General features: G+C 38.4%; 1 protein-coding gene across 1 annotated transcript in view; it reads left to right on the plus strand.

Moving 5' to 3' along the window:
• Positions 1-15,653, plus strand: part of LOC116521523 (vomeronasal type-2 receptor 26-like) — a 58,785-nt gene that overhangs the window by 11,439 nt on the left and 31,693 nt on the right. The window contains exons 2-3 of the mRNA XM_032236184.1: positions 3,871-4,033; positions 5,209-5,400. Coding sequence (XP_032092075.1) covers positions 3,871-4,033; positions 5,209-5,400 — 355 coding nt within the window. The remainder of the gene's footprint in view (positions 1-3,870; positions 4,034-5,208; positions 5,401-15,653) is intronic.

Genomic DNA, 15,653 nt, shown 5'->3' on the forward strand with positions numbered 1-15,653 from the left:
AGTGTTTGATGAGAGATTGAAATTAGTGATCATCCCACAACTGGCAAAATTTCTCAGATAAATATAAAATACTCAGGGCAAGCTACAAAAACAATTATTTGATATTGATGGAGCACTTAGGGCTGACTGATGTATTTATGAAAATGAATCTTTTACCAGTATACTTTTCAGTTTTAATCACTTCCATCAATGTATTGTATAAGAAGTTTAACTTGTTTATTTGGTAGAAAAGTTTGTTTTTAAAAAAGGCTCATTGCACTTTCATGGTGTAAAAAAAAATCAAAGCAAATTACAGTAATTAAATAAAGACTTCTAGATTTCTCTCAGGAGAGATGTGCAAAATATTGAGAATTGAAAAGGACTTGATTATTTCCCCAATCGTTGAAATTATAGTCCCGTCTCCAGCTTATTAAACTCAATTCTCAGAAAACCTAATAATAGGAGTTCTATTTCTTATCTTCAAAATATAATTTGTTGAAAAATACAGAGAGCTATCACTTGAAGCATTTCTATTCTAATTCTTCCTTTCATATTCCAAGCAATTTTATCTCTATTTATTCTTAACAGTTTCTGGAATTTTTCTCTTTCCCCCCTTTCCTATTTCTTATTCTAATGTTCATAATGGGAGGATATACACCGAGAAAATTTCTCCCTGTGTATTGACTGCTCAGATCACTTTTAGCTAAAGGAATTTATCTTTACCAGTGTGAGAAACCATGGAAGAACAATGAACAAACAGAAGCTTTATTGCCTGTACATATGCTTATCCATGCAGCATTTTTATTACTTTAAAAGCAATTGAGGAAGTCAAACAAGCAAGAAATGAAGATTGCAAAATAACTACTGCTGAAATATGACTTTTTTTAAAAAAATAGTGCCATTCTTTCAAAGTACTGTGCATTAAAAAGCCAAAGCAGCATAGACAATCCAAAACTGAAATCTGTTTGAAGAAAATATTCCAGTGAAATATTCCATATTCTATTTTTCTGAACAGAAAACAATTGTCAATAATAGGATGGGGGGTGACAAGAATGATGCTGTTTGAATTCCTGTTCTGTATCCATGCAAAAACATATGCTATCAATTGTAGTATACCTGAGACCCACTTCCTATACACCATCAATTTGCTCAGCCAGGAAATATTATTTTGGGGGATGAGTACCTCTCAAGCATTTTTCTTTCACAGCAGCCCCTCCTTCACAGAAGACCCCTCTCGGACTTGATCAATGAAGCGATGTAGGAATAGTATTATTTTTTCTTTAGACCAGTAAGTGCAAAGTAATTGGGTGAAAAACAGTTAAGCAGCAGGATATAAGTCTTTGAAAATTTTCATACCCCCAATATTATTGGGAATTTGCTGTTACTTAGTTTTCTCTTTTCTGAAATATAAAAGTTTGGCTACTGAGTAGAAAACTGCATGTGCCTTCATACCTTGCACCAAATCCATATATGATTCTTCTGATGTTCACTTTGTGATTCATAGAGCATTTGTAATTTTTGTGACAATGTGTCAGTAGACCAAGTTAATAATAGCAGTGTCCCTACCTGACTTCAAAACATCTTCTGTTGATAGTATATAGAGGTGTCATTTGAAGCCTAGTCTGCATTTGAAGCTTTTCTATTCTATTCATCATCAAATTTCTAGTATTACTCTGATAGGAGTAAGTTCATGACATTCAGGGTGTCTGTGTGTATATATTTATAATTTTTTATTTGTTTCCCAAGTTGAAATCATTTAAAAAAAAAAAAAGAATCCAAAGACAAAAACAAAGGGAAAAAATGTATAGGACAAAATATTAAACATACAGACAAAATATTTCTCCCAATTGAATACTGATAGATATTTTTCAGCAATAATAATTGTTCACTCCCTGTAAGAATAAATCTATATTTGAAAGTTAATATATAACATTAAAATATTAAATATAGAAATATATTATCAATCAAACGAATTTGACCAACATATATCTACTGTATATAAAAGTTAACAGGTAATCGCAACAACTAACCTATATTTCAAAGCCCTCTGTTAACAATCTATTATTGTATTTCACTTGAAGAAAATTCACAAGTGTTTCTAAGTCTTAGCAACCCACTACAACTATCATCTGTGATACGTCTAGGATCAAATACCTTCAATTGATTCTTAATAATAAAAGCAACTCCTTCCAGTTTCTCCTCTTTACTTTTCTTTAAATATAAATGTTTCTCACTCCCAAGAATGTGGGTCTCCATTGAAGATATGTCCATAGACTTGTTGTTCAGCAATTTTTCTGAAAATTGAGATACAATGTCTTTTGACAGCTGCCTTCCTGGCTGCATGTAATGGCTCTATTCTGCAGAATCCATTAGTTTCCTGAGATGGTCCAGTTCATACATGCCTCCTTCAACCTGCTCTAGCAAGTATCCAGTTTTCAAAGAAAACTCCCTTCTTTCAAACCTGTTAACATCAATTAATTTCCAGTCCATCCAATTGCATGACTGATTTAACTATTCTTGTCTATATCGGGATGACTTCTTGATTTTTCATTAAAACTTATGTCAGCAAACATTGTTTTTCAAAGCTTTCCAATAGATTTAATATGTCAAACAGCTGAGTCCCATTTATCCTTAGTTATCTCTTTTTGTAAGAATTATAGAGCATGTGTAATATGTAATATTCAAAGACCTTCATTTGTTATTGCTTTAAGTTTAGTATATCCAAGTGCCTCTTAAAGCCAAGCTTTCTCAGCAGTGTTCAAAGACAGACACAATAGATATTCAGTCACAGAATAAACAGAAGCGCTGAGGGAATAATTCTCACAGTAGAGAAAGAGAAAAAAGATTTTTTTGTCTTCTTTAAAATAAAAAGCAAGGATATATACAAAAAAAATGAAACAAAGGAGTTATTTTAGAAAAGCTTTAAAAATTTAAGGAAATTAACAGAATAAAAATCCGGTATAAATCATCTCAAGTCACTTTCACTGCAAAGAAAAGAAATCCTTATGCCAGTGACTTTCTTGTGGCAAAAGAGGAAGTATTTTAAACTGGTGTAAAATGATAAAAGTTTACATTTGCAATCAATCAAAGGCGTATAGAGCAAATCAGCATTTATCCAGACCAAGGTGTCAAACTTGATTTCATTCAGGGCCACATCCAGGTTGTGTTTGACCTCAGGGAGCTGGTAGATGTGGCCAGCTCAACACTCTCATGACCTGTAGTGGCCCAAGCACTCTGCCCAATGAAAACAAAGCTCGAGAGTGCAGCACATGGTACTCTGAGCTCCATTTTTGCTGTTTGAGGGCTGCAGGAGGCCACAGCAGCCAAAAATGGAATTGCGGGGTTCATGCATGGCTGTCCCAAGCTCTGTTTTCACTGTAGAGGCACCAAGGACCAAATCCTTTGCTGTTTCCAGGGAAGCCCTGTGGGCCATATCTAAGCACCCTACAGGCTGGATTCAGCCTACTGGCCTTGAAGTTGACACCCCTGATGCTTCTCAGGCAAGTATGTAGTCATCCTAGGATAATCATGGGTAGTTCCTAGCTGCACACCATTCAAATCTGGGGAGTGTATTGCTAAAGAATTAGCTTTGGCAGCAAAGTCAATTATTTGTGGCAGGGAGAAAGAAATGTCCCGCTGCTCAGTGTGCCATTTTCTGGATCTCTGCATTGACTTACAGTATTATTGGTCTGAGTACAAAGTACAAGAGAGTATAGGATACACTTTTATGTTATTTAATTACATTGATACTTTTATTGCAGTTAGGGTGCCAAATGTCTATCAGCACATCCTTGCTCTGGTGTTTGCTGTCAAGGAGATAATAGGAACCCCGAGCTTTAACCCAACATCACATTGGGTTTCCACATTATGAACAACTATTTCCCCTGCTAGGATTACCTATAAAGCAATCCTGAGCTTACTTTCTACACAGCAGAAGTTTGTTCCCAACTTTACCTGTGATCTAAAGAAAACATTTATTGCTGCTATTGGAGATCGTTTGACAGAGACCTCATTCAACATTGCCACAGTCCTTGCCAACTACAAGATTCCACAGGTAGATCCTTGAGATGGCTCTCAGGAAATCCATGTTTCTTTATTTACTTAAGTACATTTAGGCCCCTTTTCAGAATTGACAACCCCAGGGCAAAATTTAGGAGAATAGCAATAGCACTTAGACTTATGTTCAACTTCACAGTGTTTTCTAGCCGTCTCTAAGTAGTTTACAGGCCCCATATTGCCCCCAACAATAACGAATACTTTATTTTACTGATCTTAGAAGATTGGATGCTGAGTCAACTTTTTTTATTGTACATTCAATTAGTGTAATCGTGAATAAACTGTACAGATGATTAAATAGTTAGAAACCAAGAATTCTTTGCAGTTTCCCCCAAGTATGGAATCATATTCAACAAATTCCTGTCAGCATTGAGTTTCAAAGCTGTTGGGTCACTACAAAAAAAACACTTTCTTACATGCTGCTTGACTCCTTTCAGCAGTAAAATTAGAAGACTTTTGCAGATCATATATGCCTGGATTTTGATCTTGAGCTAAATTTTAAGTGTTTTCAACAATCAGTTCAAATGGCTCAGATACATATAGGCCAACCCTCCTATTATAAACATTGTAAATATGCAAATATATGAACTAACCGCATAATTTCCAGCAACTCCTTAGTGCTAATTTTTTAACTTTAGTTATGATAAATTCCATTTTTAAATCTTACATAACAGTTTGTATATTTGCTATATAATGTCTTTCAGCTGACCTTTGAACATTTTCTCCAATACATGATGAGAAAACATGCATTTCCATCCTTGTACCAAATGGTCCCAAATGAAAATGCATTAATACATTGGGATTATTCATTACTTCAGCATTTTGGATGGAAATGGATTGGCATCTTGGCTGTGGAATGATGATTATGGGGACATGTTTTTTGCAGAAAATTGAACCGTTGCTTTCCCAAAACAGCATTGTTATGCTTTCATACTTAGAACTTAGAACATCACCAAAGGCATATTTAGATGAATAATACACTTGATGTCAATGGAGTTAAGATATGATCACTCTTTATGGATGATAAAGTCAAGTGTGTTTAATCTATGCCCTAACTCCAGCCATGCAAAATCTGAGAGTGATCATCCTTGTAGCTCTTGGACTTCACTGCAACCTTGAGTAAAGTGTGGATTATTACTTCTCATTGTGGAATTTGAATCACTGTCTTTTCAGAGACTTTGGGACATACAGAGTCTCTATGGTGCTCTATCATTTGCAGTTCGCTCAAAAGAGCCCCCTGGATTCCAAGAATTTGTTCACACGGTAAGACCATATTGGGCAAAAGAAGACAATTTCATTCAGAATTTTTGGGAGCAGGCATTTGACTGTCCATTACACATTTCTAGTATAAATGAAGATAACAAGGTATTGTGCACTGGGAATGAGAAGTTAGAGAGTCTGCCGAGTATATTATTTGAAACGAGCATGAGTGTACACAGCTACAACATATACAATGCAGTCCATGTTATGGTGCATTCTTTGCATGACTTACTCAAGTCAGGATCCAGATATAGAAATGCAATAGGAGCAGATCAAGTATATTTCAGGATTTACAACCATGGCAGTATTTCATTTCATTTCTAATACCTTTCTTGTTTTATTGCACCTAGTGGGATTTAGTGGGAATGATGTAACATATAAAAGTATTTAAAAATGTTATACAGCCTGTTCCACCCATAAATTTGTTGGATAAAAAAACCTCCCTCTTGAAGAAAATGAAAGCTTTTACATTAGTAGTTATATAACAGGGATATTTCTTTCCTAATGAGGAAACATTATAACTACTAATTTAAAAGATAATCTTGGTTTAGGAGGAAATATATTATTCTACATAATTTACTTGGTCACAGACTTTATCCAATAAAAGCCATTGTTGTTTTCCCCTGAGACCTGTGGGTTTTACATGTTTTACATAGAGCCGGGGTGGCGCAGTGGTTAAATGCAGCACTGCAAGCTACTTCAGCGGAACTGCAGTTCTGCAGTTCGGCTGTTCAAATCTCACCGGCTCAGGGTTGACCTCAGCCTTCCATCTTTCCGAGGTGGGTAAAATGAGGACCCAGATTGTTGTTGGGGGCAATATGCTGACCTCTGTAAACCGCTTAGAGGAAGGTTGAAAACCCTATGAAGCGTATATAAGTCTAACTGTTATTGCTTTTGCTATGTTATTTGTTTTGAATTCTAAGAGCCACAGAACATGGCAGACTATAGGACATACAGAGGCTCTATGGTGCCCTATCATTTGCAATTGGCTCAAAAGAGCCCTCTGGATTACAAGAATTTCTTCACACTGTATGGCCATCTGGAGTAAAAGAAGACAATTTCATTCAGAATTTTTGAAGTGATGTTGTGGAAGTGGGAATGAACAATATATTAAGCTTTATTTTATATTATTTTGGGAGTTCAGAATGTAGAAAAGGTAAAAATAATGCCTTCTAAAGTTTGAGCTGGGTTATGAATTGTAGAGGATACATGTGTGAAAATGAGTACAGGCCACATTCTCATGGAATTCAAAAAGCACTATTTGATTATCCATTCTGTTGTGCATTCAGAATGGATATGGCAAATGTATTCATATTTTAAAATATGAAACATATATAGATAAAAGATAACTAGTTTGGTGTAGTTGCTAAGGCATTGGGTTAGAAAAAGGGGAAAGTTTCTTCTATTCCTTATTAAGCACAAATCCAGTTGGCGTCTTGCTTTCCTAGAAGGAATGTAAAAGCAAACCAATTCTGGACATCTTGCCAAAAATCTTATTTGCGTTTTTCAAGCTTGAAGTAATTTTCTGTAGTTGTTTGATTAAAAGTTTTGCTGTTAATTTAATTTTTTAAAATTTAGTTTAATTCTTTCTTGAAAAACATCGTATTCCAACAATAATATGGGAGACACCCTTGCATTTGATGAAAACAGAGAACTGATTACAGGTTTTAATGTTGCAAACTGGATTACTTTCCACATAATTCCTTTTCTCGAGTCAAAGTTGGAACACTGGAACCTCGGCTCCACCAGGCAGAGAATTAACTCTTAGTGATGATCAAATTGTGTGGCACAGAAGCTTTAACCAGGTAGAAGTAGCTGCAGATTCTCAACTAGAATGACAGGTTTATGGCAAATACTTCCATTGTGCTTGGGATGCACAGATTAATAATGTAATTACAGAGAGTTCTATATTTATGATTTGGTACTTAACAACCTTTCAAATTTGAAATGGACTGACAATTAGTTATTTAGGACCTGCTGCTTCCCCCTTGGGCACACAGCAACTGGTCCTCAGATTAATGAATAGATTAGTTTCCAAGGTCACATGACCATGAAGAGTTTTTAGCTAGTTTCCAGCAAAAAAAAAAAATTGCACTTTTGGAAGAATTGATTTCACAATGAACAGGGCAATTGAATTAACAACTATGAATCACTTTACAGCCATTGCAAAAATGGTTACAAAATCAATTTTTCACATAGTATCTGACTTTCAACAGCAGCATCTTATGACTGAAATCCAGAACAGCATTGTGGTTGTAAGTCAGGGATTACCTGTAGTGCCATATTTTGTTTTTAAAACATTTTGACTGCAAAAAGAAACCTAGATTACATTGGATGATGTTCAGAAAAAGAATTAGTTAAAGTATTCATTAAGAGTAATCTGAACGTGTGTGAGGTCCTATGAAAAAGATAATTGTCTGCCCTTTCAGGTCTTGTGCTAGAACATCAAAAAAGTTAATGCCAATTCCTTCTGTTTAACTCAAGCTTTCTCATTTTATTTTCTTCTAATTCTTTATCCTGGTTGTGGGTTTCCCTGTTTTGGAAAAGCTCTATTATGCAAGCACTTTATTCTCTGATTCTCTCATACTATTATTGTTCAGCGTGCTTCCTCTTTCTGTGTGCAATGACCACTGCTATCCAGGCTCCAGCAGAAAGAAGAAGGAAGGAGAGAAATTTTGTTGCTATGATTGTGTGCCGTGTTCAGAAGGACAGATCTCTGATGAAATAGGTAGGACCAAAAGAGGCCTTTGGCTAACTAGACAGTAATAATCCAATCCAGTGTCCTGATTTATCTAAAGAGAATCATATGAACAACGCAAAAACAAATAAAAAAAGGAAAAAAATATCTTCTTTTGCCCAATTTTAATACTCACAACTGACTCAAAATTATGGTCGTTGGGATGTCTTGGGTTTATGTAATCAATTTCTGTATTCGTTCTGACAAGCAAAGTCAATAGAGAAGCCAGATTTACTTAATAACCAGGTTACTAATTAACAGCTGCAGTGATTCACTTAACAACTGTGTCAAGAAAGCTTGTAAAATGGTGCAAAACTAACTTAACAAATATCTCATTTAATAACAGAAATTTGAGGCTCTATTGTCATCATAAATTGAGGAGTACCTGCATATGTAACTAAATTTACAAACGTTTTTGAAAAATATTTAGGATAACCAACAGTGCATAAATGAATTTTAAAGTAATTCATTCACAGGCTGAGGTATTTAATGAACTGAGTGATCTAGGCCATATATTATTGATTGACTGCTGAAGAATTAATCTTTAAGCAAAAAGAAAAGGGTGTGTAACTTATTTGCATTGTTAGCTCTCACTTTCCATTTAATGGAGTTGCATTCAAATACACACACACACACACACCACACACCCAAAAATATTAAATTCTATCTCATGATCAAATTAATACAAAGGGCAAATCAATATGTAAAATGTGATAAAATATAACTGTAAAATATTATTCCCTTTACATATGCAATAACATAAGAATTTAGTCTTTTCTAGTAGAAATACACTTTTGTGTATTCTACTAGAAGCAAATACGGTAGTTTGATCCATTACATTTTAAAAATTTAGTTGTTCAGATTAATTTTCATAGTTTAGACAAAATAAAGTTCTCCAATTTCTTGTTCCACACATTCCTTAAAATACTTTTCAAATTGTTCTATTAGCATCAAGTATTTCTAATATTATTTCTACAAACCTAGAGGTCTCTGAAACTGAAAATATTACGTCCAAATTGGAATGACACTTAAAGATCTATTAGTAGCCCCTTATTTTACAAATGAACAGAGGAGAGCTAACACTTTTATTTTGAATCATTCAATCAATGTCCTATGTCCATAATGAAGTATTCAGGGTTAAATTTAATCTGATGTATGTTTTTGAATTAAATAATAATAATTGCTATCCTTTTTTCACAAAATAGGCAACTTGTATCAATAGTAATTGTGCTCTATATATTTCAGACTGGTGAAACATTTTGTATATTGGAAAGATAACTTCCCCTCTCCCTTTTACAGATATGGATGCCTGCATGAAATGTCCAGAAAATGAATATCCCAACAACATCCAAAATCAATGCATTCCCAAATGTTGACGTATCTCTCTTATAATGAACCTTTAGGAATCATCTTTGTTACATTAGCTACTGTTTTCGCTTCGATTACAATCCTTGTGATTGGAATCTTTTGGAGGCATCGAGAAACTCCAATTGTCAAAGCCAACAACTGGAGCCTCACTTGTATCCTCCTCATCTCCCTTCTTCTTTGCTTCCTCTGCTCCTTCTTCTTTATGGGAAGACCTGAAAAGATGACCTGTCTTCTCCGGCAAATGACTTTTGGCACTATCTTTGCAGTGGCCCTTTCATCTGTATTGGCAAAAACCATGACTGTGATTCTGGCATTTATGGCAACCAAACCAGGCTCTGGACTGAGGAAATGGATAGGAAAAGGACTGTCCAATTCTATTGTCCTTTCAGGTTCTTTCATCCAGGTTGGGATTTGCACTGTTTGGCTGAGTACCTTTCCTTTTCCCAGATATAGACCTGCATTCACTGAAGGAAGAAATCATAATGGAATGCAATGAAGGCTCAGTGATCATGTTTTACTGTGTCCTGGGTTACATGGGCTTCCTGGCTAGTGTCAGCTTTAACATTGCTTTCCAAGCCAGGAAGCTTCCCAGCAGTTTCAATGAGGCCAAGTTCATCACCTTCAGCATGTTGGTCTTTTGCAGCGTTTGGCTGACATTTGTTCCAACCTACCTTAGCAGCAAAGGGAAATACATGGTAGCTGTGGAGATCTTCTCTATCTTATGCTCCAGTGCTGGTTTACTGGGGTGTATATTTTCTCCCAAATGCTACATCATTATATTGAGACCTAAATTGAACAAGAAGGAATATTTAATAAGGAAAGAAATGTACCGTATACTCGAGTATAAGCCGACCCGAATATAAGCCGAGGCACCTAATTTTACCCCAAAAAGCTGGAAAAGTTATTGACTCGAGTATAAGCCTAGGGTGGGAAATGCAGCAGCTACCGGTAAATTTCAAAATAAAAATAGATACCAAATGTTTTTGAATAATAAATATTATTTATTTATAAATAAATAACTAGCTCTGTAAGTGGAAAAGAGGGTCAATAAAACAATATGGTATCAACAATAACTTTAAATGTACAAAAACCTTAGCTCATTCAGCAACCAAGCTAAAACATAAGAGTTAAAATCCTTCAAAACTGGATTCCTCCTCATCATCTGTATGTCCAAACAGAGCTTCAGCATTAGCTAGTGTGAGATTATCAGCATAGACATTGTCATCATCACTGAGTTCGCAGTCATCACCATCAGAGCTGTCGTTCTCATACAAAGCGCTGTCTTCACTGCCATCCATAGCATTACTAATGCCACATTTCTTGAAGGCGTGTCGCACCATGTCCTCCGGAATCTCTTCCCATGCATCACGAACCCACTTTGCTATCAATTCTATGTCGGGCTTCATCAGATTTCCACCTTTTGTCAGTTGGGCTTGACCAGATGACATCCATTCATGCCACATCTTTCTCACACGGTCTTTAAAAGGTTTATTTAACACACATCTAGCGGTTGCAATACAGATGTAAGCCCACCTGGAATAACGGCCAAAGTAACTTGAGAAGATTTTGCCATTTTTTTTATGTCATCAGATGTGTGGGCTCTGAACATATCCCAAACTAGCAATGATGGTTTTTTCTTTAAGGCTGCTCCTGGTCGTTCTTTCCAAATTTCTTCCAGCCATTTTTTTTTCTGTCTTCATCCATCCAGCCTTTAATATGTGCGCGCACTGTAATTCGTGGTGGGAATTTGACCTTTTAGGCAGGTTCTTTCTTTTAAAAATAATGACAGGCCGCAGCTTAGAGGAAAAATAGTTTGTCTCCAAACTTGCCACAGTTCTGTTGCTTGGAAGATCAAAGGTCATAGGTGTTTCATCCATATTTCCAATATCTCCCAGGTCATAGTTATGGATCCTTCTTTGTTTTATGATGAATGAATGGAATGACATCACTTTTTCATCAAGGTCTTTTGGTAACTTCTGTGAAATCTTTGTTCTTGCCGCAAACATAGGGAAAACCTATTCATGAAGCGGGTACACCATCCTGCTGACGCAACAAATTTTCAATGCCTGGTGCTTTAAATTTGTCATCTTGTGCCATTGAAGGGCACGAAGCGAATTCCATGCGTGTTACACAGTAACCATTTTGACGACACTCCATAACCCATTCATACAATCAGTCTCTAGAGCCCCATATGAAGTTGTTAAACCACGTTGAGCTTTTTTTGACTTTGGAATTTCCAAGTCAGCTTTCTTTTTCGCCATTCCCTCACTTGTTTTTCATCAACACAAAATTCCCTACTTGCAATACTGTTATTGCTTTCTTCTGCTCTTGACACAACCTTAAGTTTGAAACCAGCTTCGAATGACCTGCGTTTTTGTTTTGGTCGAGGATTACCGTAGAAGTACTGGGATCCATTTCTAACAGGATAAAAAAAAAAAAAAGACTTGTTCGGGTACCATATTTTGAGGCCTAATGCAGGCTGATATTATAGAAAGTGATGACATGACTGTTTGCATAGAGCAGCCTGATTGGAACCCCAAGGAATTTGTCTTAGGTGTACATAAATAAAATAAAATACATTCATCAAGAATCATAAGCTACAACACAGTGATAGTCTCTCTCTCTCTCTCTCTCTCTCTCTCTCTCTCTCACACACACACACACACACACAACACACAACACACACACACTCAAAATACACACACTCCTCCTCTGGATTCAATGGGGTTTAGGAAATCTCCCCCCCATACACTCTTCTTTCTTCTCTTCCCTCCTCTGGATTCAATGGGATTTTTAGAAAATCCCCACTCCTGTGCACACATTCTTCTTCTTTCTTTCTTCTTTTTCTTTCTTTTTCTTTCTTTCTTTCTTTCTTTCTTTCTTTCTTTCTCTTTCTTCCCTCCTCTGGATTCAATGGGATTTTTAGAAAATCCACACTCCTGTGCACACACTCCCTCTTTCTCTCTCTCTGTCTCTCCTCTGGATTCAATGGGATTTTAGAAAATCCCCACTCTGTGCACACACCCTCTTTCTTTCTTTCTTTCTCTTCTTCCCTCCTCTGGATTCAATGGGATTTTAGAAAATCCCCACTCCTGTGCACACACTTCCTCCCTTTCTTTCTTTCTTTCTTTCTTCTTTCTTTCTTCTTTCTTTCTTTCTTTCTTTCTTTCTTCCTCCTCTGGATTCAATGGGGTTTAGGAAATCTCCCACCCTCATACACTCCTTCTTTCTTCTCTCTTCCTCCTCTGGATTCAATGGGATTTTTAGAAAATCCCCACTCCTGTGCACACACTTCTTCTTTCTTTCTTTCCCTCCTCTGGATTCAATGGGGTTTTTAGAAAATCCACACTCCTGTGCACACACTCCCTCTTCTTTCTCTCTTCCCTCCTCTGGATTCAATGGGATTTTTAGAAAATCCCCACTTTTGTGCACACACTTCTTTCTTTCTTTCTTCCTCCTCTGGATTCAATGGGGTTTTTAGAAAATCCACACTCCTGTGCACACACTCTTCTTTCTCTCTCTTCCCTCCTCTGGATTCAATGGGATTTTTAGAAAATCCCACTCCTGTGCACACATTCTCTTTTTCTTTCTTTCTTTCTTTCTTTCTTTCTTTCTTCTTTCTTTCTTTCTTTCTTTCTTTCTTCCCTCCTCTGGATTCAATGGGGTTTTAGAAAATCCACATCCTGTGCACACATTCTTTCTTTCTTTCTTTCTTTCTTTCTTTCTTTCTTTCTTTCTTTCTTTCTTTTTCTTTCTTTCTTCCCTCTGGATTCAATGGGGTTTTTAGAAAATCCACATCCTGTGCACACACTCCTCTTTCTTCTCTCTCCTCCTCTGGATTCAATGGGATTTTAGAAAATCCCCACTTGTGCACACACTTCTTTTTTTTCTTTCTTTCTTTCTTTTTTTTCTTTCTTTCTTCTTTCTTTCTTTCTTTCTTCTTCTTCCTCCTCTGGATTCAATGGGATTTTAGAAAATCCACACTCCTGTGCACACACTCCCTCTTTCTCTCCTCCTCTGGATTCAATGGGATTTTAGAAAATCCCCACTCCTGTGCACACACTCTTCTTTCTTTCTTTCTTCCTCCTCTGGATTCAATGGGTTTTTAGAAAATCCACACTCCTGTGCACACACTCCTCTTTCTCTTCTCTCCCTCCTCTGGATTCAATGGGATTTTTAGAAAATCCCACTCCTGTGCACACACTTTCTTTCTTTCTTTCTTTCCCTCCTCTGGATTCAATGGGATTTTTAGAAAATCCACACTCCTGTGCACACACTCCCTCTTTTTCTCTCTTCTTTATAGCTAAATTTGATACCATTAAAAATTAAATAGATTAAAATCTGTGGTTTATAATTTACCAGTTGTGTCCACCCCACTCCTTTCACCAGCGTTAGCCCGCTGCACCAAGGGGGGCACGTAAGAGGAAGGGGAAAATACAAGAGTGCACGCGGCAACTCGACGTCTAAGTGGGCAAGTTCACAGCATGCGCGCCCGCACGTCTGAGACAGGGCATAAAAAGGGGAAAAAAGGCTGATTGGACCCAGCTCTGTTTGGGGCGCAGGCGTGGCGCGGCAGCAGTTTTTCAGGCTGCTCCCAGATGGGAAGGGAGGGGGATTGTAAACCCCTTCTACACCCTGGCTCCTCCTCTTCCAGAGTTCAGGCTCTCTTTCTTTCTTTCTTTTTTTCTTTCTTTGAAAGAGAAGCCCAAATTAGCCAAAGGGGGGAAAGCGAGCGAGCAAGGGACCCCAGGAAACTAGACTCGCTTGGCTGGACTACGTACGCTCCTTGGCTTAGTTGCTTTGCGCGCTGTTAATATATTCACGGAAACAAACCACGGCAGTTTTCCCCAAGGGCAATGCCGAAGAGCAGAGCCCGGAGAGAAACCAAGGAAGTCACGGAGGGCATTTGCCACTTTCTCTAGAAGGTGATACGAGCTTCCCTTTCGAATGGGAAGGGGGGGGGGTTGGCTGGGCTCTTCCCAGCAGGAAAGGGGGTTGTTTGAAACATTGGGACCGGGGGAGGGGTTGGTTTTGTTTTGTTTTGAAAGGAAATCTCGACCTGTTACAATCGTCCTTCCCAAATGAGCCGAGGAGGACAGCGGCGAAAAGTTTTCTCCAACATTTAGGGGAAAGTCGCGAGCAGCATTGCCCTCACAACTGAGGGGAATAACGCCTTTCCACTGGGGATCGTGGCCACCTTTCAGAAACTGAGCGCAGTTTTGCGCCCGGTATTCTTGGAAGAGGTCCCGTTGGAGCCAGAGGGGTTTTTATACGAAGAAAGGAACTGCAAACAGTAAACGTGACGGCCCCAAGGAAAGGAGAGGCTGAGCATGGGAACGAAAAGAAAAAGGGAGGGGAAAAAACCCGCCCTCTTCCCCTTCCAGGTTTTCTTAAAAAGCAGGCAGCGCTCCTTGGCCGCAGGGCTTCACAGGGACCTTTCCCCCTCCCACTGCTTCGCTCGCTCGCTCGCTTTCCCCCTTTGGCTAATTTGAGCTTCTCTTTCAAAGAAAGAAAGAAAGAGAGCCCGAACTCTGGAAGAGGAGGAGCCAGGGTGTGGAAGGGGTTTACAATCCCCCCCTTCCCATCTGGGAGCAGCCTGAAAAAACTGCTGGGAGGTATGCGGTTCCTAGGTCAGCGGCGCGTGGGATCAAACTAGGAAGAAACTGGAGGTGGGGGGGAGCAGTTCGAGAGACTATGGAGAATATGGACTTCAGAGGCGGACCAGAAAGAGGTCCCGACAAAGATCCGAGGCTGAATTCGGCAGTGTTTATGGATCAGGGTCAGCCGCACCAGCTGGCGACAGGAGAGCAGAGAGGAGCGGACGGAGCAGAAGCAGCCCCAGGGCTCCGCTGCCGCTCCCCGCATTTTCTGGACGGGGATCCCTTGGAGAGGGGATTCCTTCCTGCGACACCCCGTCCAGAAAATGCAGCGGAGCCCCGGGGCTGCTTCTGCTGCGTCCGCTGGACTGTGCGGCTTGGAAGGGGGCGGGAAGAGCGGCGGGGCTGGCGGTGGCCAGCAGTGGCAGGCTGGTTCGCCTCCTCCTCCTCCAACAGGCAACAGCACTGCCGGATCCAGTTGTAGACTCGAGTATAAGCCGAGGCGGCTTTTTTCAGCCCAAAAAGTGGGCTGAAAAACTCGGCTTATACTCGAGTATATACGGTAACTGTCTTTGTGTTCATGTTTAATGCAATATCTTTAGAATATTGATGAAGCCTTTTTGTGTATTAACTTATTTTGATTAATTTATTCTTCA

Source organism: Thamnophis elegans, chromosome Z (genome assembly GCF_009769535.1).
Source record: "Thamnophis elegans isolate rThaEle1 chromosome Z, rThaEle1.pri, whole genome shotgun sequence".
Classification (NCBI taxonomy): Eukaryota; Metazoa; Chordata; class Lepidosauria; order Squamata; family Colubridae; genus Thamnophis; species Thamnophis elegans.